Source organism: Argiope bruennichi, chromosome 5 (assembly GCF_947563725.1).
Source record: "Argiope bruennichi chromosome 5, qqArgBrue1.1, whole genome shotgun sequence".
Lineage (NCBI taxonomy): Eukaryota > Metazoa > Arthropoda > Arachnida > Araneae > Araneidae > Argiope > Argiope bruennichi.
In genome coordinates, this window is record NC_079155.1 from 119,253,514 (window position 1) to 119,271,968 (window position 18,455).

General features: G+C 28.8%; 1 protein-coding gene across 2 annotated transcripts; it reads right to left on the reverse strand.

The window, feature by feature from the left end:
- Positions 1-1,017: 1,017 nt before the first annotated feature.
- Positions 1,018-18,176, reverse strand: LOC129969394 (uncharacterized). Of its 2 annotated transcripts, none has more exons than XM_056083955.1 (5): positions 17,859-18,176; positions 12,812-12,911; positions 7,716-9,259; positions 4,592-4,859; positions 1,018-1,536 (listed from the first exon to the last, which is right to left on the reverse strand). In XM_056083955.1, the coding sequence occupies exons 3-5, from the start codon at positions 9,165-9,167 to the stop codon at positions 1,310-1,312; spliced, it is 1,947 nt and encodes a 648-aa protein (XP_055939930.1). In that variant the 5' UTR covers positions 9,168-9,259; positions 12,812-12,911; positions 17,859-18,176; the 3' UTR covers positions 1,018-1,309. The 2 variants fall into 2 exon arrangements, with proteins under 2 accessions (XP_055939930.1, XP_055939931.1); XM_056083956.1 differs by having other exon boundaries at positions 17,737-17,866.
- Between the last annotated feature and the right edge of the window lie 279 nt (positions 18,177-18,455).

The window sequence follows — 18,455 nt, forward strand, 5'->3', positions numbered from 1 at the left end:
TAGAAATCATTAATAAGTAAGTTGAATTTTGGCGTTTTTACACGATAACTTACAAAATTATTATTGTACAAAAATAAATTTTAGAACTTTCCAAAATTAAAAAAAAATGTCTTTTTAATGATATTAAAGTTTTCACAATTTTCTTGAATTTTGGCAATAATTTTTATAGAAAATAAATTATTTTTGCCCGATTTCCAACAATAAATTACATTATTATCTAATGTTCAAGCCACCCTCATCATTTTTTAAAAATATTAATTGTGTGATTTTTTTCCATTTTTGAAAGCTAAAAAAGAATTGTGCTTAAAATCTGTATAGTTTACCAGATAAAGAAAAAAGCAAACTTGCAATTTTTAAGCTAGTTAGACGAAATTTAGATGCTACATGAACCATACATTTACGTTTTTAGCAGCACTGTGATCTCGTGGATTGATCGCCATTAGAAAGGCTCGTGTGCATAATAAACAGAAATAAGACAATTGAAATAAATATCTTTAATTAGCTTTAATTTATCAAAACCTTGGTCATGAAGTTATAGCTAAATAATTTAACTGAAATTAAACAAATTGGATATCCCACGTTGACCAATTAGTTGCCAAAGCCGACTAGTATCGGAATGAATACTTGTTTTCAATCAAAGTTGTATATTATTATTTCGTTTTGAAACAATGCAAGATACGACGTCGTGGCTTCGAGCCGTCTTAGATGACGAAAATATCTTTCGTAACTATTAAACGATAATTTTTTAACTATTTGAATTAGCAATTAATTCGCCACGCGTTGAAAAAAAGTTAATATTTGATATACAAAATATTTATTGAAAAAGTAATGATAAAATTACGTAATTAAGGTAATTTTTATGTTTGTTTGGTTTAAAGAAAATATGTATAAAACAGAAAAAGAAAGCAAATTAATACATATAAAAAAAGATGTTAAAACACATATTTAAACATATATAACATAAAAAGATGTTAAGATACACATATTTGGCTACAACATTAAAATGAATTATATATTAAAAATAAGATCACAATTTCATTAGTATATTATTTTTAATTAAAACACTAACTTATAAAACATGTTAATAAATACAGTAAAACTTTTCCAACGATAAAGAGCAACAAGTTATTGAATCTTCATACTGTCCAGTTTCAAATATCATACAAGTTAATTTCTTTAAACTGAAAGAAATCTGCATAGTCCAGGAAAAATCCTCATATGATTCAAATTTTCCAATGAACTTTATAAAAGTATTTAACGTGATATAATTCTGTTAATTGTTCATTTTGATCTGTATATGCAATAATTTCTATGCAAATCTTAAACCAATTTGATTTTTCCTCTTGAAGTAAATTCTTTCTGTAATCAGATATCCTAGTATCCCAAGAGTGGACACTGTTAGCAAGATGTAGATTTTCACTGACGTGCATATGTAGTCGCTTATTGTAAAGGGAATGAGCCAGCCCATAGAATTGCAAACATAGTAGCATCCGAAAGCCGCCTCTTCATCTTTTTTAAATAGAACACCATAAAAAGCTGAAAAGAAAACACAATATTTCATTATAATCAGTATTTATATCAAAATATTTATTTCTGAAAAGTCAAGGGAATTTTAGCTAGCTTGCAACTTTAATAAAATTAATATAAATTAATTTTTAATAAAATAACATCTCTCTTAATGTTGACAGAAATATTAGTTATGAGAGAAGATGTAAAAGGAATTTGTATAATGCCATTTCGAATTTTTTTCGAAATGTTTTTGAAGCGACATTTTTTAATTAGAATCAATTTTTTTTGTTACAAATTTGTCTTTATATGTAATGAAAATTCAAACCAATTACTAAAAAAGTAGTCTTCAACAATGAAAAGAAAGTACGAGTATTTTTAGTTAAAACTTCTTTGGAATGTATCATTTCATCATAATTCATAATCATTTCATCATAATTCATAATCATTTCATCATAATTCAATTATTTTTATTATTAAAGGTGCCATCTACACCTTTAATAATAAAAATAAATGGAACTGATTTAACTTTTATACACATTTTTTGAGAAAAACAATAAAAAAAAATCATCCCAATAGATACACGTTTTAAAATCTTAAACGGGTTCAAAAGTTTTATTGAATTTGCAGTGTTTTTAACTTGCAAACTCATTTGACGGTGTAAATAGGCTGACAAAACGTGGAGTTCATAAACATTGCCAATATTCTATTGACTCTAATTTGAATGAGTATTACAAAATAATTCCAGCACAGGAGATGCTGTTTATTTAAGTGATAGTGAAAATAAATTTAATACAAGTATTTAACGATGAAATTGCACGGTGATTGGCGTTTCAAGGACACATGTGAGTTGTGTGTTCCGAATAATGTGTCCTCTTTTGCCTTTTAGTTATTTTTTTATAATGTCACGTATTTCATGAATATAGGGCAATGTGGATCAAATATATAAACAGATTAAACACTTAAAGGTAATTATTACAGAGTCATTTTTGTTTCTTTTAAATAGTCCATTTACCAATTCCACATTCACTGAGAATTGTTATCCATACTGATTGAATTCCCCATGGCATAGGGAAGATCTTGGAATTTCTCAATTCTGTTGATTAGGTGTATGCCAAAAATGAAGTTACACTGTTAAAGAGCTCGAAATGAAAATTAAAAAAAAATAGCTGTCACTGGTCTAGCCATTCAAAAACAATCATACACAAATGTGCTGGGAATATGGAAACCTAAAAACAGCTAAAGAAAATAAAAAGCCAAAACAGAAAATAAATCATAAAAAGAAAACTCGGAGGGGGACTGAACGAGCCAACATAATATTACAGAATTACTGTGCTATCCAAACATAATTAATAAATAAAATTTAGCAAAAGCAGACAGTTTAAATTTAGAAAATAGAACAAAATAATAAAAAGAAAAGAAAAAAAATTCAAAGAAAAGAAAAAAAAAAAAGAAAGAAAGAAAATGGGAAAGGAAACAAAATCAATAAGAATAAATTAATATATACATTGGCTCAGTCTTAGAAACCATACTAAGGAACAAAAAGCTAAACACAGAGTTAATTTTGGATTTTATGTTCACAAGATACCGTTCAATTTTCATAATTATTTGTCTTTCTCTATAGATACTACGAAAAGGTTTGATGTCTTAATGACGATTTTTGACCGTAGAACTGCAGTAGATGTTGTACAAAAAGTTCCCATAATTACTAATAATGTTTGATGCTGTATACTATCGCCTTTCTTTATTAGTAACCTTAAACCAAGTCATAGATGTATAGACTCTACAATTCTTTTGAATAAAATTTGTTTTCCTGAAATTCTTTTAATGTACTTGACAACGTTAAATTTAAATTTTAGTCATCTTGCTTCTCACATGATTTATATTGTCCATGCCATTTAATCTGCCATTTAGAGTTACATCAAAAATCTTGTGGTAATTTTGGTAAAATTTCTGGTAAGCTTGTTTGTGTTACCAACATACGAACAGTATGAGAATGTTTAAACCGGCCTTTTTCCAAAAGGAATCGGCTGCCTTTTTCTAAGCACAAAAATAATTTTATAATTCTTGGTCCAACAGACTAATTTTTCTAATGCTCATTTAACAGATCTTCAGTTTTATGCTTGCTAGCTGATGCTACAAACAGACAAAAAAAATCTGTATAAACAATTATTTTAGTATTTTTTATCAACGTTAAGTTGGAATACTTCATTAGATACTCGGATACAATACAGAGGTCCAGAATTAGACCTTAGAATTAAAGGGTATTCGATTGAGTATTCTTTATTAAAAATGTGATCATCATAATTTAAAAATTTTTTTTCTATTGTTGAGAAAACTTGAACCACACTAAAAACGATTTTAGGGCAGTTTATATTTTTCAAATTGTGATGCAATAATGACCACCAAACTTGACAAAAAGTTATTTTTGAAATCTAAAGAAATTATTCTGTTATATTTTGAGCTATATCTTGCTCCAGCAATCCAATTCGTAGTATAAATAATTACTTAAGACGCACTTTCCTTAAGAATGAAACGTACTTATTTTAATACAAGTAATTATTTAATATTCTTCTTATTCTTAAAATTTCCTAATATTTTTTAGAATTTACTTATATATTCCTAAGGAATACTGTGGCCTGAAGTTCGTCCCATGCAAAATTGCCCAGCAAATAGTTTTACATTCTTTTTTGACGTATCATAACTTTTGAATCATCATAAGTTGAAGAGAAAGACAATGTCTTACTTCCCTTCCCTCCAAACTTCCACACCACAATAAATGCAAGACATTTTGCTCAGAATGAATTTAATGTGCAACAACCTACTTACATTAAACAAAGTTAATTAATTTTTCTACATAAATAGTGACTTGATATTAAGTGTTAATAATGCACAAAGCTTTCGAATAAGTTTAAAAGCTTTCGCTATGAAATTAAATACTATTTCTGAGTAATCATATTAAGTCATCTCCAGCTAATCTATGAAGTAAAGAGAATCGAATTTTCTACAATTATTAAATTTATTTGCAATATTGAAAAATTGTTTTATGGCAAGTTATTGATTTATGATGTATTAATTGACTCACCTGGTATTTGTGCCCAAATTATGCCTGTTACGATACCACAAAGGCATGCTGTAACGAAAAACATCATTGGATGATCTGAATCCGGAACCCACATTAACATGAAGACACTGTTTCCTATATTCACTAGCTGAGCTGTGAGAACGATTGGAATTCTTCCAATGTATTTGACTAGGGCACCGGAGAGTGTGGCTGAAAACGCGCAGGCTACGCCATAGGAAGCTGTCACTATACCAACATAAGAAGAGCCCCATGCGCAACCTATAAACGACTGCAAAGGAAATAAATAAAAACATTTTTTTTGTGTGTAGAGTTTATAAAAGAACTTTTTTTTAATATTTAATTTTTCATTGCAATGTATTTTAAATATTACTTAATCATGTTATCAACTATTTAAAAAATTCACTAACAAGTGGTACTACTAGTAGAGAAGCAAAATTATATTACTTTTTATGGATTAACTGATGATTAAGTATTAAATTTAAATTTAATTAATTTAAATTAAATTTAATTAAAATTAAATTTTAAAATAGAGCATTGCCATCAAGAACATACATGTGTACAATATTTAAAAACTCTGATGCATGAAGAAATGGCTGAACAATCACTGCCCATCTTAAAAGTGAAACAAGTTAATTCTGTAAAAAGAGTTATTTCAAAAAATATTAAGGCTTTTCATTGTCTTCAAATAAATTACAGACAAGATTATCAAAAAGAGAATGATAAATATATTTGATATAAAAACAATTTTATTAAATTATTAATTATGTTGTTGCTATTAATACTTTCAACAACAACAAAAAGAAAGTTAAAGGATATTCGAACCTCTAGTCTAAGATTTTGTAACAATATAATGTTTTAGGCTTGATTAGTCTGTATTATTTTTTAAATTAGTTCTTAACTAGTAGCTATAAGTTGCACACCTAAAATATGTATTTAATATCGTTGCAACATGCGTGTCTGCAAATCCAGTCACTAAAAGAATGAAAAGTGTTACAGCAAAATATGCTTAAAAAATTATTAAAATTGTTCAGAAATGAGTAGAAGAATTAAAATTGAATATACAGAAATAAATAAATTAAATCCTTATGACTGAAAAGCTTACTTTTAAAAGTTTAAAATGGCTTAAAAATAGCTTTTATACATCAACACTTTAATTGCCGGACGTGGTGAATAATCTTTAGTGGTAGCATCACACACATATTACGTGAGCGGACGTATATGTGTTGTTCTAGCTATCACATGCATGTAAGAGTGGTCATTAAAGTGTTGATATACCCCAACTTTATCACGGACACACGTTAAAATGTTTTTTTAATAGAAAATCTAAGTAAAAATTTGAAAAACTCTTTTTAGAGAATATTTATTGTTCAAGAAGTAACTGCATGCAACGTTTGGTAGCACTAGATTTAAGGGTATGCTGTATAGATACCCTTAAATCTAGAATACCTTTAAATTTTGAATAATTTTTTCACAGTCGCCATTTCATCATCCTAAATATCCCATATAATGAAATCTGGCATTCCATGATTCATTTATTTAACATTACTTATAATTTCAAATATTTAACACAATATACTCTTGGTCAATTCAACAATATTTTTACAAATTTTATCGCTTAATTAGATAAAACTTGCAAACATTTTGACCAATCTTGCTTTTTCATTAATTTCCATCGATTTCAAGACGGGTTTAGTTTAGTTATATTAACGTCCCGTTTTAAAGCTACAGTAGGGCTATATTGGGACCGACATCGTAATTTTGAACTGCGGTCAAATGACGAGGACGATATCTGAGCTGGTACCCCCTTTCCACACCACACCAGCGAGAGGACGTTTGGCCCGGACGGATTTAACGTGCACCAGACCCGCTTACACGGCGGTTCTTCGGTGGGATCGGGTCACGAACCTGCAACCCTCCGGTTCCAAACCTGGGACCTTGCCACTAGGGACCTTGCCCACGATTTCAAGATTGACTTATTGACTTACTGATTGATTTCGATTGACTTATTTGACTGAATTGTTGATTTTTTCCCCTGAATATTTTCTACTGCAATTTTATTCTAAAGCAAATATTAAAACATTTTTTTTTTAAATTTGCTATAAGGTGTTATGACATTATTAAATTTAGATTTAAAGGAAAGCAAAAGAGGTTTAAAACATATTTCTAAATTTTTAAAATTGGCGTATTTAATGATTCAAGACTATTTAGGGAAAACTTTATGCTTACTTTTTTACAACCCAGAAGTTGGTCTATATAAAAACTGAACATAAAAGCATTTTTACTTTCTCATACGTGAATATACAAAAAATTTCTGTGATCATTAAATAAAAGTGGGGTATTGACATGATAAGAGTATTTCTAATAAGAGTATGATAGAAAATGAGAAATTATAAATTTCTGACTAATTCGGCTCTTCTGGTATGCCCATCCAGCTCTTTAAGCTGAATAACGGAGAGTCTATTGTAATTTAAATTGGAAATATTGTTACTATTATATTTCTTATTCAATCTAAAATTGCTATATGCGTTTCTGTTACAAGTTTAAAATAATTTCTTTTAACTGTCAAGGTTCCATTTCTGTCAATAATTAATTTACTCTCAATAAATGCCTAACTACTATCCGATTCTAAGAAGAAGCTCGAGCCAAATAATATTACAATCTCTGATTTTTAATATATCTCAGTTCAGTTTGAAATGCCTAAGAAAGGAAAGTCAGTAATTTCTTTACAGATATAGGGCAAAATGATGATGAAATTTCAAGTTCCTATCTCCAATCTCTATTTGGCAAATTTAAGAATGACAGAAAATGTATTCCTATAATTATTAAAAGGCTTATCAAATCCAAATAACGTGCATTTTATCTAAAACAGGTATTGTAAGTTAGTTATGAAATATTCGATTATTCCAAAAACAAATATTTAAGAAATATATTTGGATACTTGTCGGTTGTAACAGCGACCAAAAAGTGCCAAGAATATTTTGCCAATTTAGGGAATTTTTTTTGTATATTTTTATACACATGTGTATATTTTTATAATTTGGCGAAATTTTTTCTTGGCGCTTTTTGGTTGGAGTTAAAACCGAATTGCACCCATATTTGAAATATATAAAAAATATTTACATACCTTCGTGAAATCAGCAGTATAAAATCCTTGGAGCATTCCTACGTAAAGCGATATCGGTATCAGAGAAAGCTGTTCCATCTTCTTGCAATTACGGAATGTAGCCATGAGAACGTTAAAATTAAACTTGACGGGTTCTTTCTCTGTATTCAAAGGATCGAGGAATATGATAACCAGTATAACACCGATTACAGCAAGAATGACTGACACCCCAGACAAATAGTAGCGCAATTCGTCATCAACTCCATCAGGGCTTACACCAACGCATTCCGGTTGCGAGTTGCAGAATTCAGACCCACAAAAGCAAGTCGAATTTACAGTTTCATTCACACGGTTGCCAGTTTGTAGAATGTAATAGGATACAAGATTGCTCCACACTTGTGCTGAATGGAAAACCAGCCCATGACATCCGAAAAAGCGGGCAGTGATCGATTCGAGACCTGCAAATCTTTGAAGTGTGTCGATATAACCAGTGCTTTTCCTGGGAATTCTGTAGTACGATTCCCTATTTGGTCTTAAAGAAACAACATTGCCTCTCTTTTGATTAGAGTTAGAGCTAGAGCTAGGGGCACTAATAGATCTTGTTTTCCCTGTAATAGTCGGAAGTGGATTCAATTCATTTCGAGCTCCAATTCCTAATCTTTCTTCTATACTTTTTCCATGATCGCTGGACACCGCACTTACTTTAAAGCGCTTATTGACAGAATAACTACCTCTCCTCGGCGGAATGTCTTTTTTCTCAGGAAGTGTATCACCTTTGAATTTTGCTTTTACCTCTGGTGTGCTCATTAGTTCTTCAGAATTCTCATAAAAGTGATTGTAATTAGAATTCAGATTCTCAACAGAAAGTTCTTCCACACTTTGATGATTTGAATTGTTTGCCGATAAATCATCATTTATCTTAACAGTTGAATTGTTTAAAGAAAGATCTTCCACACTTGGGACAGTGGATTCTGCAATAGTAGAAAGCGCTTCTGTACTTGTCTGGGTTGATTCCACATTAGATCTTTTCACTTCTTCTCTTACAGTAAGCGTACAGTAAATGAGAGCAGACTCATTAAAATATGTACACTGAGCTCCCCAAATCAAGGACGTTCCTATACCCATCAGAATAGCGGACGGCATCATGGTGAGCCAGTTTGGATAGAAATTTGCCGCAAGGTATGGAATGAATAAAATCGCAGCCATTAGAATTGTAATCCTACAGCCCAGCTTTTTAATTACATACTTTGGAAGGAGCATAGATGATATACAAAATCCAGCGTACACAACGGCTTGTGAAATGGTACCTATGTTCTCTTCTTTGTTCATTGTACTCTGTAGCATACTCAAGCCGTCATAAGCAGTGAAGAGCATTAGAAATGTCAATGAGATTACTACCAAGTTTTTGATGATTCGGAATTTGGTGTATCTCGGCGAAGATTTCACCTCAACTGAAGGTTGTCGCACATTCATTGTATGGCCTTTTCTCTGACTTCCACTTGGAGATTAAAGGTATTAAATATTCTATGTTCTCTTTAACAGAGATAAGTAGTAGACCATATTGCCTGCCGAAAAGAAAATTTTTAATTACATTTAAAAGAAGCTGAATTGCAATATTAAGAATGATTTATTTTAAAAGAATAAATGCATATATCTCATTTTCCAAGGCAATTCAAATTAAAGGTAAGATGATTCTACGAAGCTCGTGGAAAACAGTATAAGTTAAAGATGTAAACACACGATAAAAGTTTGTTACTTGCCTGACGCCAATCATTAAACCCTAGTATTCCATCTATTTTCAGTCAGCATGGCTCAAGTAGATAACTTAATTTTCTTAGTTTTAAGAGGAGGGATTGATATAGAAAATAATGAGTTATTTTTTCATAAAATAATTTTTTTATAAATAAAATTTTTTATATAAAGCCTCAACTCTCACTAATTTTTGACAACGTCTGCAGCTCGTCATTGTCAGTTTGTACAAGAAAATTCATGAAGCTGGACTCGTCATTTGAGTTCAAGGAGTTAATCCTCATTACAATACATAAACCAATACAAAAATTTAAAAAAATGAATTCAAAGAAAATGTATGGAATGAAATAAGTTATGAAATGAACTGAGCATTTCAATGTTGAAAATATATGTTAAGTTTACTACCTTTCAATGGCATTAAACAAAAAGTAGAAAGCACCACGGAAAAAGCAAACATTAACATATAGATAATACAAGTATTAGATATTTTTTATACAATTTTTGTTTTATTATTATTAATGGCAATTTTTCACAATATTAGATTTATATAATTACTTTGAAATTTTCAGTAAATTTTGATTAGTTAATAATTCGAAATATATCACTACTTAAATTTATCATTAGTTATTTGAAAAAGTTGAAAAATATCAATATAATCGAAATTTATTCTTTTAAAATTATAATTACTTTTGAAAGAGGGAATACTCCTTTACCTCTTGACTATGGAACTTGGAACTCGGTGAATAGTAGTGAAAAACAGAAGAAGCTTACGTTAAACAATTGATAAACAACTATTTATTAAAAACATAGTCCTCGAGTTTTTTCTTTAATTTTGATATACAGTGAATGGTTCTAGCACCCGATTAATTTCCGATAAATAGATTTTTTGGATTGTCTATTTTTCCATTCTAAGATAGATATTATTCGATAATATGATCTTTATTTTATCCGATTTGTATGAATCTATGCGCACATAATATTTGAAATTGGGAAAATATACTTACTAAATTCAAATAGAAAAAATATTAACAGTAGAGGAATCCTATTATCTGCTGATAAAATGAGAGAATTGAATAGGGAAGCATAATCTAGAATGCAAGCAACCTCTGAAGAAAACAAATGTGTTTTCACAAATTTCTGCCGAAACGGGGAAGAAAATAGAAGAACGAGTAATAAGAGGAGTTGTATAACCATTCAGTTCGCTAAGCATACAGCTGAAATGCTGTTTTATTTGTGACTTTTGACATGCATATTATTTTTCTTATGGTATATATTAAACGATTGGGTATGAAAAAATTCTTTAGTTGAAATTGTTTGTCAGTAACTGTAATAGAATTCATGCATCTGTTGCAAATAATTTGGGAGGACTCAAATTCCTTGGGATTACAAAACAATTGATATTTTTTCATATCAACAAATATATTTTGGTAAAATAGACATTTCGCATGAATGATTTTACTCTATATTACAAGATAAATTTAAGTGGAAAACATATTTTCTTCTTTTTATTATTTTTTTTAAGAAAACAGAACAAATATTTTTATGAAAACAGCTGGCAACATCCAAATGAGAAAAAGAATCGATTTTATGTGCAATTTCTGCTGCCTTGCTATATATTTTGAACAGAACATTTCTTGAAACAGATGTTTCCAACAGCAGCAGGAACAGCTATAATTCGAAATAATAATGCTTTTATATAACATATTATTCTTTTTTTTCAACTTGAAATGCTTCTTAACCTATCAATCAGTTCTTCTATTTAATAAAAGAACTGATTGATGTAAAAATATGTAAAAAATAATCAATTTTAAAAATATGATGTATTGGAAAATCTAATTAAAACTAACAATCGTGAAGGCTACAAACACATTACAATTGGATTCATTTTCTGTCTAATCTGTATATCCTACTTTTCTACACTGAAATCCTAAACCAGCGGGAGTGGTCCACCCAAAACTTTCTTGAATATTACACAATAAAGATACTACTTCCCTCTTCTTCCGCATAAAATTCTGGACTTTATACAAAGCCATGAGAGGCATTAGTGGCCATAATTTTATTTTAAAAGTTCCGCACATGAGCTCTTTGTGCTATGTAATATAGTCAAGCAAAACCGAGTATGTATTTTGAAAATCTTGTCATCGGCAGATTGAAACTAAAATTTGACATGGAACAATAGTAATAAGATCTCATTCCAAATTTCATTTATCTAAATTGTTGCACATTTGAGTTATCACGTTTCCACTCATGGGAAATGCACAGAAATTAATAAAAATTTGCTGCTCAATTTAGTAGTAAAAACTACAACTTCCACTTCAAGCAAAAAGTTCAGTCTCCTTTTCAACTCATTTTTCTCTGCCACTCTATTTGGGAAAATTTATTTCAGAATCCAGTTGTATAGTTTATGTCATATTCTTGAAAATAGCGAGCAATTATTAACCACCAAAACAAACTGATTTTCTTCAAACTTGTCGCATTCATTTGATTGTCAACTTCATCCCTCTCTGAAACGTACGAATAATAAAAATCCATTCTAGTGCCTACAATATAATTGGTCAAAATATTCATATTTGTTGAAAATTCAACCACGAATGTTCCTATATTGCTTCCTCCATCGTCACAATCGCCATTTTAGGATAAACCATGGAAATTCTGGGCTATACTGAATTGCCTCGCAGTGATTTGTTTTAAAAATTTTCACTTAAGCAAATGTGTTTTCAACAAAAGAGAGATTGAGAATTACATTAATAGCATGTATAAAGGTAATTAAAAGGCTTTTATATGATAAAAATTAATACTAGGCTTTTAATTTTTTTTTCTTCTTTCCCATAAGCGAAGTATAGATAAAATAGTGTAATTGTCTAGAAATTCGTACTTGAGATTTTTATCTTAATCTTAAATTTTCAGATCTCCCCGATTTGAAAACTCACATTACTGAAATTATGTCTGTCTGCCTGTTTGTGAAAACAATAACTGAAAACACCAAGTAAAAATCATTCTATTTCCCCTATAAATGATGAAATGAAAGTTTCCTGAATTTTGCTCCATGACAATTTTTTAAACAGAAATTAATAGATTGCACCATCGTCCATTTATCCGGGTTTCAGGAATAAAGAGACAATGATGTGGAAGATAAAATTTTATCAGTTTTTAAGGTTTATAACACATTTTTTCATCAAGTACATTGAAATTATTTAAGAAACGTTTTCTTCAATTATTAAAATGAATTTCTTAATTGCGAGAGAACAATATCATAAGCTACATCTGTAAAAATATGTTTCTCGAATAAAATGTTTGTTTTTGTGTGTTTCAATAAAAAAATATCAGAATTAATTTTACTCTAGAAAAAAAAAGAAGTTAAAACTTACCCGACAAATTTTCAAGCATCCGATATATCATAACACTTTTCTTTCATCATTATATACTTTTTGACCATGATCAGACCATCAAGATACAATCGACAAAATCCTGCAAAAATAAATAAAATAAGAATAAAGAAGACCAAGAAATTCATTTGAGCCCTTTATCAAATAAATTTCTTTGCAAATTTAATTAATTCAAACTGAATTTTATTCAGTATGCATTTCTTATATAATATGACTTAAGTAGCATTTAGCCCTTTGCACTCGGATGATGATTCTCACTCGCTATTCAAGATGTTGCATCATTTCGACGTTTTATTTATTTTTCAATTTTGATTAATAAAAGCTTCTACAGATTGGTAAAGAGATGTAGATTCATTTTTCAAAGAAATTCGACTTAAAACAATTATGTATATTTATTTTTCAGAGCCATAAACCAATCTTTGTTTAGGGGAATAATGATGCATCGAATTACTTTTCCGAGTGCAAAGGGTTAAAATTTGTTTCTGGAAATCATGGTTAAAATTGTGATGTGTTTATAATAAGCTCCCAATTGTCCTGCCAAATGTGCCAGGACGGATAAAAAAAATTGGTCATATAATTTGGAGTTTTTGTCAACTTTCCAACCTATACCATTTATTATCTTTTTACTTTGTTGTATATGTAGATGAAGTATAGGAATCGACAAAGAATGCTAACTCGAGATTTTGACGAATCTCCAAATTTCTGATTTCATTGAATCAGATAAACAATTTTAAAATCATATCTGTTTGTAAACACGATAATTAAAAAATAATTTTAGCTAAACAGAGGAAAGTTGGAGCATGATCTTCACACAAAAGTTAGATAAGTTCCATCAAATTTTGAGCGAAATACATTTAGAGGAAGACTATCTATCCTGTTATTCAATCACAAGAGAACACGAGAACTACAAAACATAAAGAACTGGATAAATAAATTTGACCCACTGGTAAAGAATTAAAATGTGGATAATGAACAAATTTTGAATAAAATCTGCCAAATGGCTGAAACGTCTGTCAATCTGCCCTTTCGTATACAAGAAAATGTGTAACTTAAAAATGCAGTGACTAAAATGGATGAAATTTTGTATGCTATTTTGTGACTGCAGTTGTAATATTATATTTCGATTTCAATCGGTCAGAAAAAAATGGCGTACAAAACATATGTTCGTTTTATGATTCTTAAATATTAAGTACACTTTAGCGATTAATCGCTAAGCGATGAATAGCGATTAATCGTTTCCAGCCATAACACACTGTTAGGCTTTTTCTTACTAATTTTTCGGCAATGGCATACTGATAATATTTAAATAATTGTTTTCACAGTAAGCCGAAAACAATTATTTAAATATTATCCGTAATTGTACGAAGCCCAAAATTCTTACGAGTGGGACTAAACACAAATAATTTTTCGTGGCATTCATTGCCCAAGGTCCAACATTATTTAGGGGATAGCATCTTTACTAGACAGTATGCGATATGTTGGAGGAAGGCTGCTTCAGCTGTTTTAAATCAATATTTGTTCTTATTCATATTTTTTGATCTCCTAGCACCAATCAGTTCTTTATAATTGTTTGTTATGTACTGTACAGCAAGTTTTATAAATTTATCAAAAAAAAAAAAAAAAGAGGTCAAGGAATAAAAATCACTATACACATATCAAACTCAATTGCAGGAAACAAAAATCTTGTACGCTTCCCGATATGAATATATATTTTTAAATTAAAAAAAGAAACGTCTCTAAAAAACGAAAATTTAATTCTGCCAAATTATTCTTTTTTTATTCTTCTGACTAAGCCTAGATAGTCACGTGGATATTGTATTTTGCTTTTTTAAGTAGCTAGCTACTCTGTGTTGATTGGCCTTTCCAAAAACTTCTCTTACTTCAGCTCCCCTATTAAGATTGTTGACTTTGGACAATGTTGTGAATTCAACGAATAATTAGAATTTCATTAGAAGTTTAGTGCTTCGTAATAAAGTAAAGAAAACCGAATATACATTTTGAATACCATTTTTTCAACAAGATGAAACAAAAAATTTTACCCCAACTACAATTTTTGTTACAAGATACAATGCAAACTTCATTTATTTAAAGCGTTGTGTTTGGACAAAAAGATAATCAATCTTAATAAAATATTTGACAGATTTGTTCAAATTTCAATAAGGATCTATACTTTAGGTGTTAAATTTGCGTATGAAACTTGACTCAACTCAGTTGTTGCGCTTTTGAGCTACCACGTTTAAGTACAGAGAGATAGACGGTCAACCTTTTGTAGGATTTGGTCCAAAATTTGATTACCTAAGAAGCTTAATCAGTGTTCTAAATATTATTCATTCATCTTTTTTCGCTTTATGGTTATCGAATTCATCTTCATTTTGACAGTCAGACTTCTTGAGAATGGATTTTTATGCAAAATTTGATAGAAACATAGTTAACATAAAGACCAATCCAAATTTTATTTGTCTAGCTTAAGACGTTTTTGCGAAATCGTGCTCACAGATAAATTATACAAATGTGTTTTTCGGACTTAAAGAACTCTGTAACATAAAGATTAATCAATCAAAATCTAATCCTTTGTACTCTAAAAAATAATTCGATGCATAAGTATTCACCTAACACAAGAATTTGTTTATTGCTTCAAAAATAAATATACTGTTGGTTTAAATTTAGTTCTCTCCCAAAATTATCCTATTTGTCACCATTCTGTAAGTACCTTATTGTGATGTTAGGACATCGATAGATATAAGATATACTCGGATACTAGATGTCATGCGCTGCTACTTTTGTCATGGGATTAACAAATCCACTGTATTTATTCTATTGGTCAAGTAACAAAGTCAACAATTTCTTAAAGTATTCTATGCATCTTTCAAAAAACCAATAACCTTATAATGAATAATTTTCCTACATTTACTTTTATAAACTTAATGCTGTCACTTGTTTCTTTCCTTTGATAGACGCTAATTTCAAAAATTAGTTTAAAAAGCCAGTCTTTTTATTGAAAATTTTTATATTGTCACACAAATTTAAAATATTTTGTATTAGCAGAATAAAAGCTAGAATTCTTAATGTAAATATTTCAATTTTTATTAATAAATTACCCAAAAATTTAATATTTTTTATATTTTAATATTTTATTCATTTCTTAATTTTATTAAAAGATGCACGGATGTGAGAATTTGAGAATTTTCGAATTAACTTTATGTTTATATTTTAAGCATTCAATTACTAAATCGATATAATTTTCAAAAAATGCTTTACTTGAAAGAAATCATTTAGCAAGCACTTGCATGAGTTACTATATTATAAATCAATTTATATAACGTTTTTATTGACTAACATATATTGCGATTGTCATATACATATTAACCCTTTAACTTTGTAGCTTTCTCAGCTATCTAATAAGGTGACATTATGCTTTTGGAAAAAATGCTTTAATTCAATTAAGACTCCAGGAAATATTTGTGTTTTTATGAATTCTTTCTTTATGCATCAAATTATAACGCCTAGGAACGATTTGATCTTATTTCATTGGAGAAAATATGATTATTAAATTTGAACATTTGAGGTCTTAATTGATTCTTAAAAACTGAGAAAATAACGAAATTAAATTTCGAAAATCAACAAAAAGCTTTATATTATCAAAATATGTTGGTCATGAAAGTACAGAAAGCTTCCCTAATAGAAGATATAAAATATTATTATTTAAAACAACGAGTTTACAATTTTTAAAATCAGGTATCGTAATTTAAGTATATGAAAATAGACAGAATTATTTTCAGATATTTATTAAAAAAATGTGAAAACGTGGGTTTCTCAAATAAATAGGTTTATGAAATAAAGAATTAGGGAGATTTGAGCTCTCATTTACTAAGTGAATTTAAAACAAAAAAAGTTAAAATTTTAAAAGCAGTAGTTGAATAAAATCAGCAATTAATTTTAAATAATTCAAATCTTTGAACTTCGTAGCAAAAGAGCACCTTAAAAAACTGTTCAAAAATATTGCAATTTAAATAAATTGAGAATATTAAAATTTTAAATTAATAGCAGTTGATTGAAAATGAATAACGTTTGGCTTTGACATACGAGTAAATTAATAATAAATGAATTTTTAATGACAGAAATTCTTTTATTAGAGGAAGTAAATTCTTCTAATTAGTTATGAAATGTTAAAATTCATTTCATAAAAGTTTTAATGAGTATTCTAGTTTTTTTTTTTAAATGAGATTCTACTGATGCTAAACTTAAAAGTATCAACTATTATTTTATTAACAAATAATTACGTTTCAAACAATATTAATCTTACTTCATACCATGATTTAGAAATTATTGCTTTATTTTAATACCGAGATATATAGCTGTCGGATTCACAAAAGAATAGTTTTTGCATTTTTTACAAGAAATATTAACTTTTAATTTCCTTAATGAAATCATTCTTTATAGGCATCCAAATAGAACAATTTTTATTACAATCTTTGTTACCAAACATATTTGATATTTTTATCTTTAAGAATTTCAGAACTGACAAAGAAAATGTTTCGAAATTATTCTGGACTACAAATGGTTCACAGCTTGAAACTTAAGAAGCTTATAGTTTAAATTAAAATTTATATAGTTCATGTCACATTTTTAAAAGCATCTTCATAGAATGTTCTAAATTCTTAAATTTTAACTTTGTTAAAAGTTTTCGTAAAGAAATTACTTGCAATTAGCAATATCTCATTTAATAATTATTGAAAAAATTGTAATAAAAGACGAATCCAATAAATATTAATTAAGAATTATTTGCATGAAACATATATAAAGTCATAAAATATAAATAAAAACATTTGACAGATAATGTTAAGCATTATAGATCTATAATTTAATTCATTTTAAATTTATGAAAAATAAACCATTTTAATACGCACCCAATAAAAATTACACCTTCTTAAAAAGTGACACAAATAACGACATGATTCAAACATTCCATTGCCTTGTATGACTAACGATGCGGTTTTTTATAAAGAGAAAAACAAGGCAGGATACTTACGAATAAATACTTTTCAGGATTGAATTCACTCGCTGCCGTTGCAGGACATCGCTAAAATCTTGTTTGCTCAGCTTTGTGTTAAAAAGATATTAAAACAAATAAAAATCATCTCTATAGTCTGAGAAATCTAATGGATTTCTAAAAGCAAACAGGCTGTTATAGACTTAGTTGCATGTTCATGGCCACAAGCTCATTTATTGAATTACATAAAACAACTCTATGCGCCAGTTTTTTTAGAAAACGGAATTCTCGTGTTTGGATTTTTTTTTCTGTTTCTTGTAGATGGCAACAGGGAGAAAAAAGGCATTTCATCTTGACTATTGCCTGATTGGTTGTGAAAATAAAATCCTCATTATTGATTGGAAAATAAAAGCACACATTTTTTTATCATTATCTTTATCATTTTCTCATTGTCTTTTATATATTTTTTAAGAAAACCGCCTTTTTTTTTTAAAAAAAAAAGATATGAGATAATGAAATGAAGTGTTTCTTTACTTTCTTGGCGCCATGTTGTCCTAGTGACAATTTCGATTTTTTCGGATCGCAGATTCCTTGTTTAAGGAACAACGATGCCAAGCTTGTGTTTATAGTAAAATT

Excerpts from the sequence above, each read along its gene's own strand:
- LOC129969394 (XM_056083955.1), bottom strand. The coding sequence starts at position 9,167 with ATGAATGTGCGACAACCTTCAGTTGAGGTGAAATCTTCGCCGAGATAC. Across the intron at positions 4,860-7,715 it reads ATACTGCTGATTTCACGAAG|TCGTTTATAGGTTGCGCATG; the intron begins GTATGTAAATAT and ends TTTCCTTTGCAG. Across the intron at positions 1,537-4,591 it reads AATTTGGGCACAAATACCAG|CTTTTTATGGTGTTCTATTT; the intron begins GTGAGTCAATTA and ends TTTTCTTTTCAG.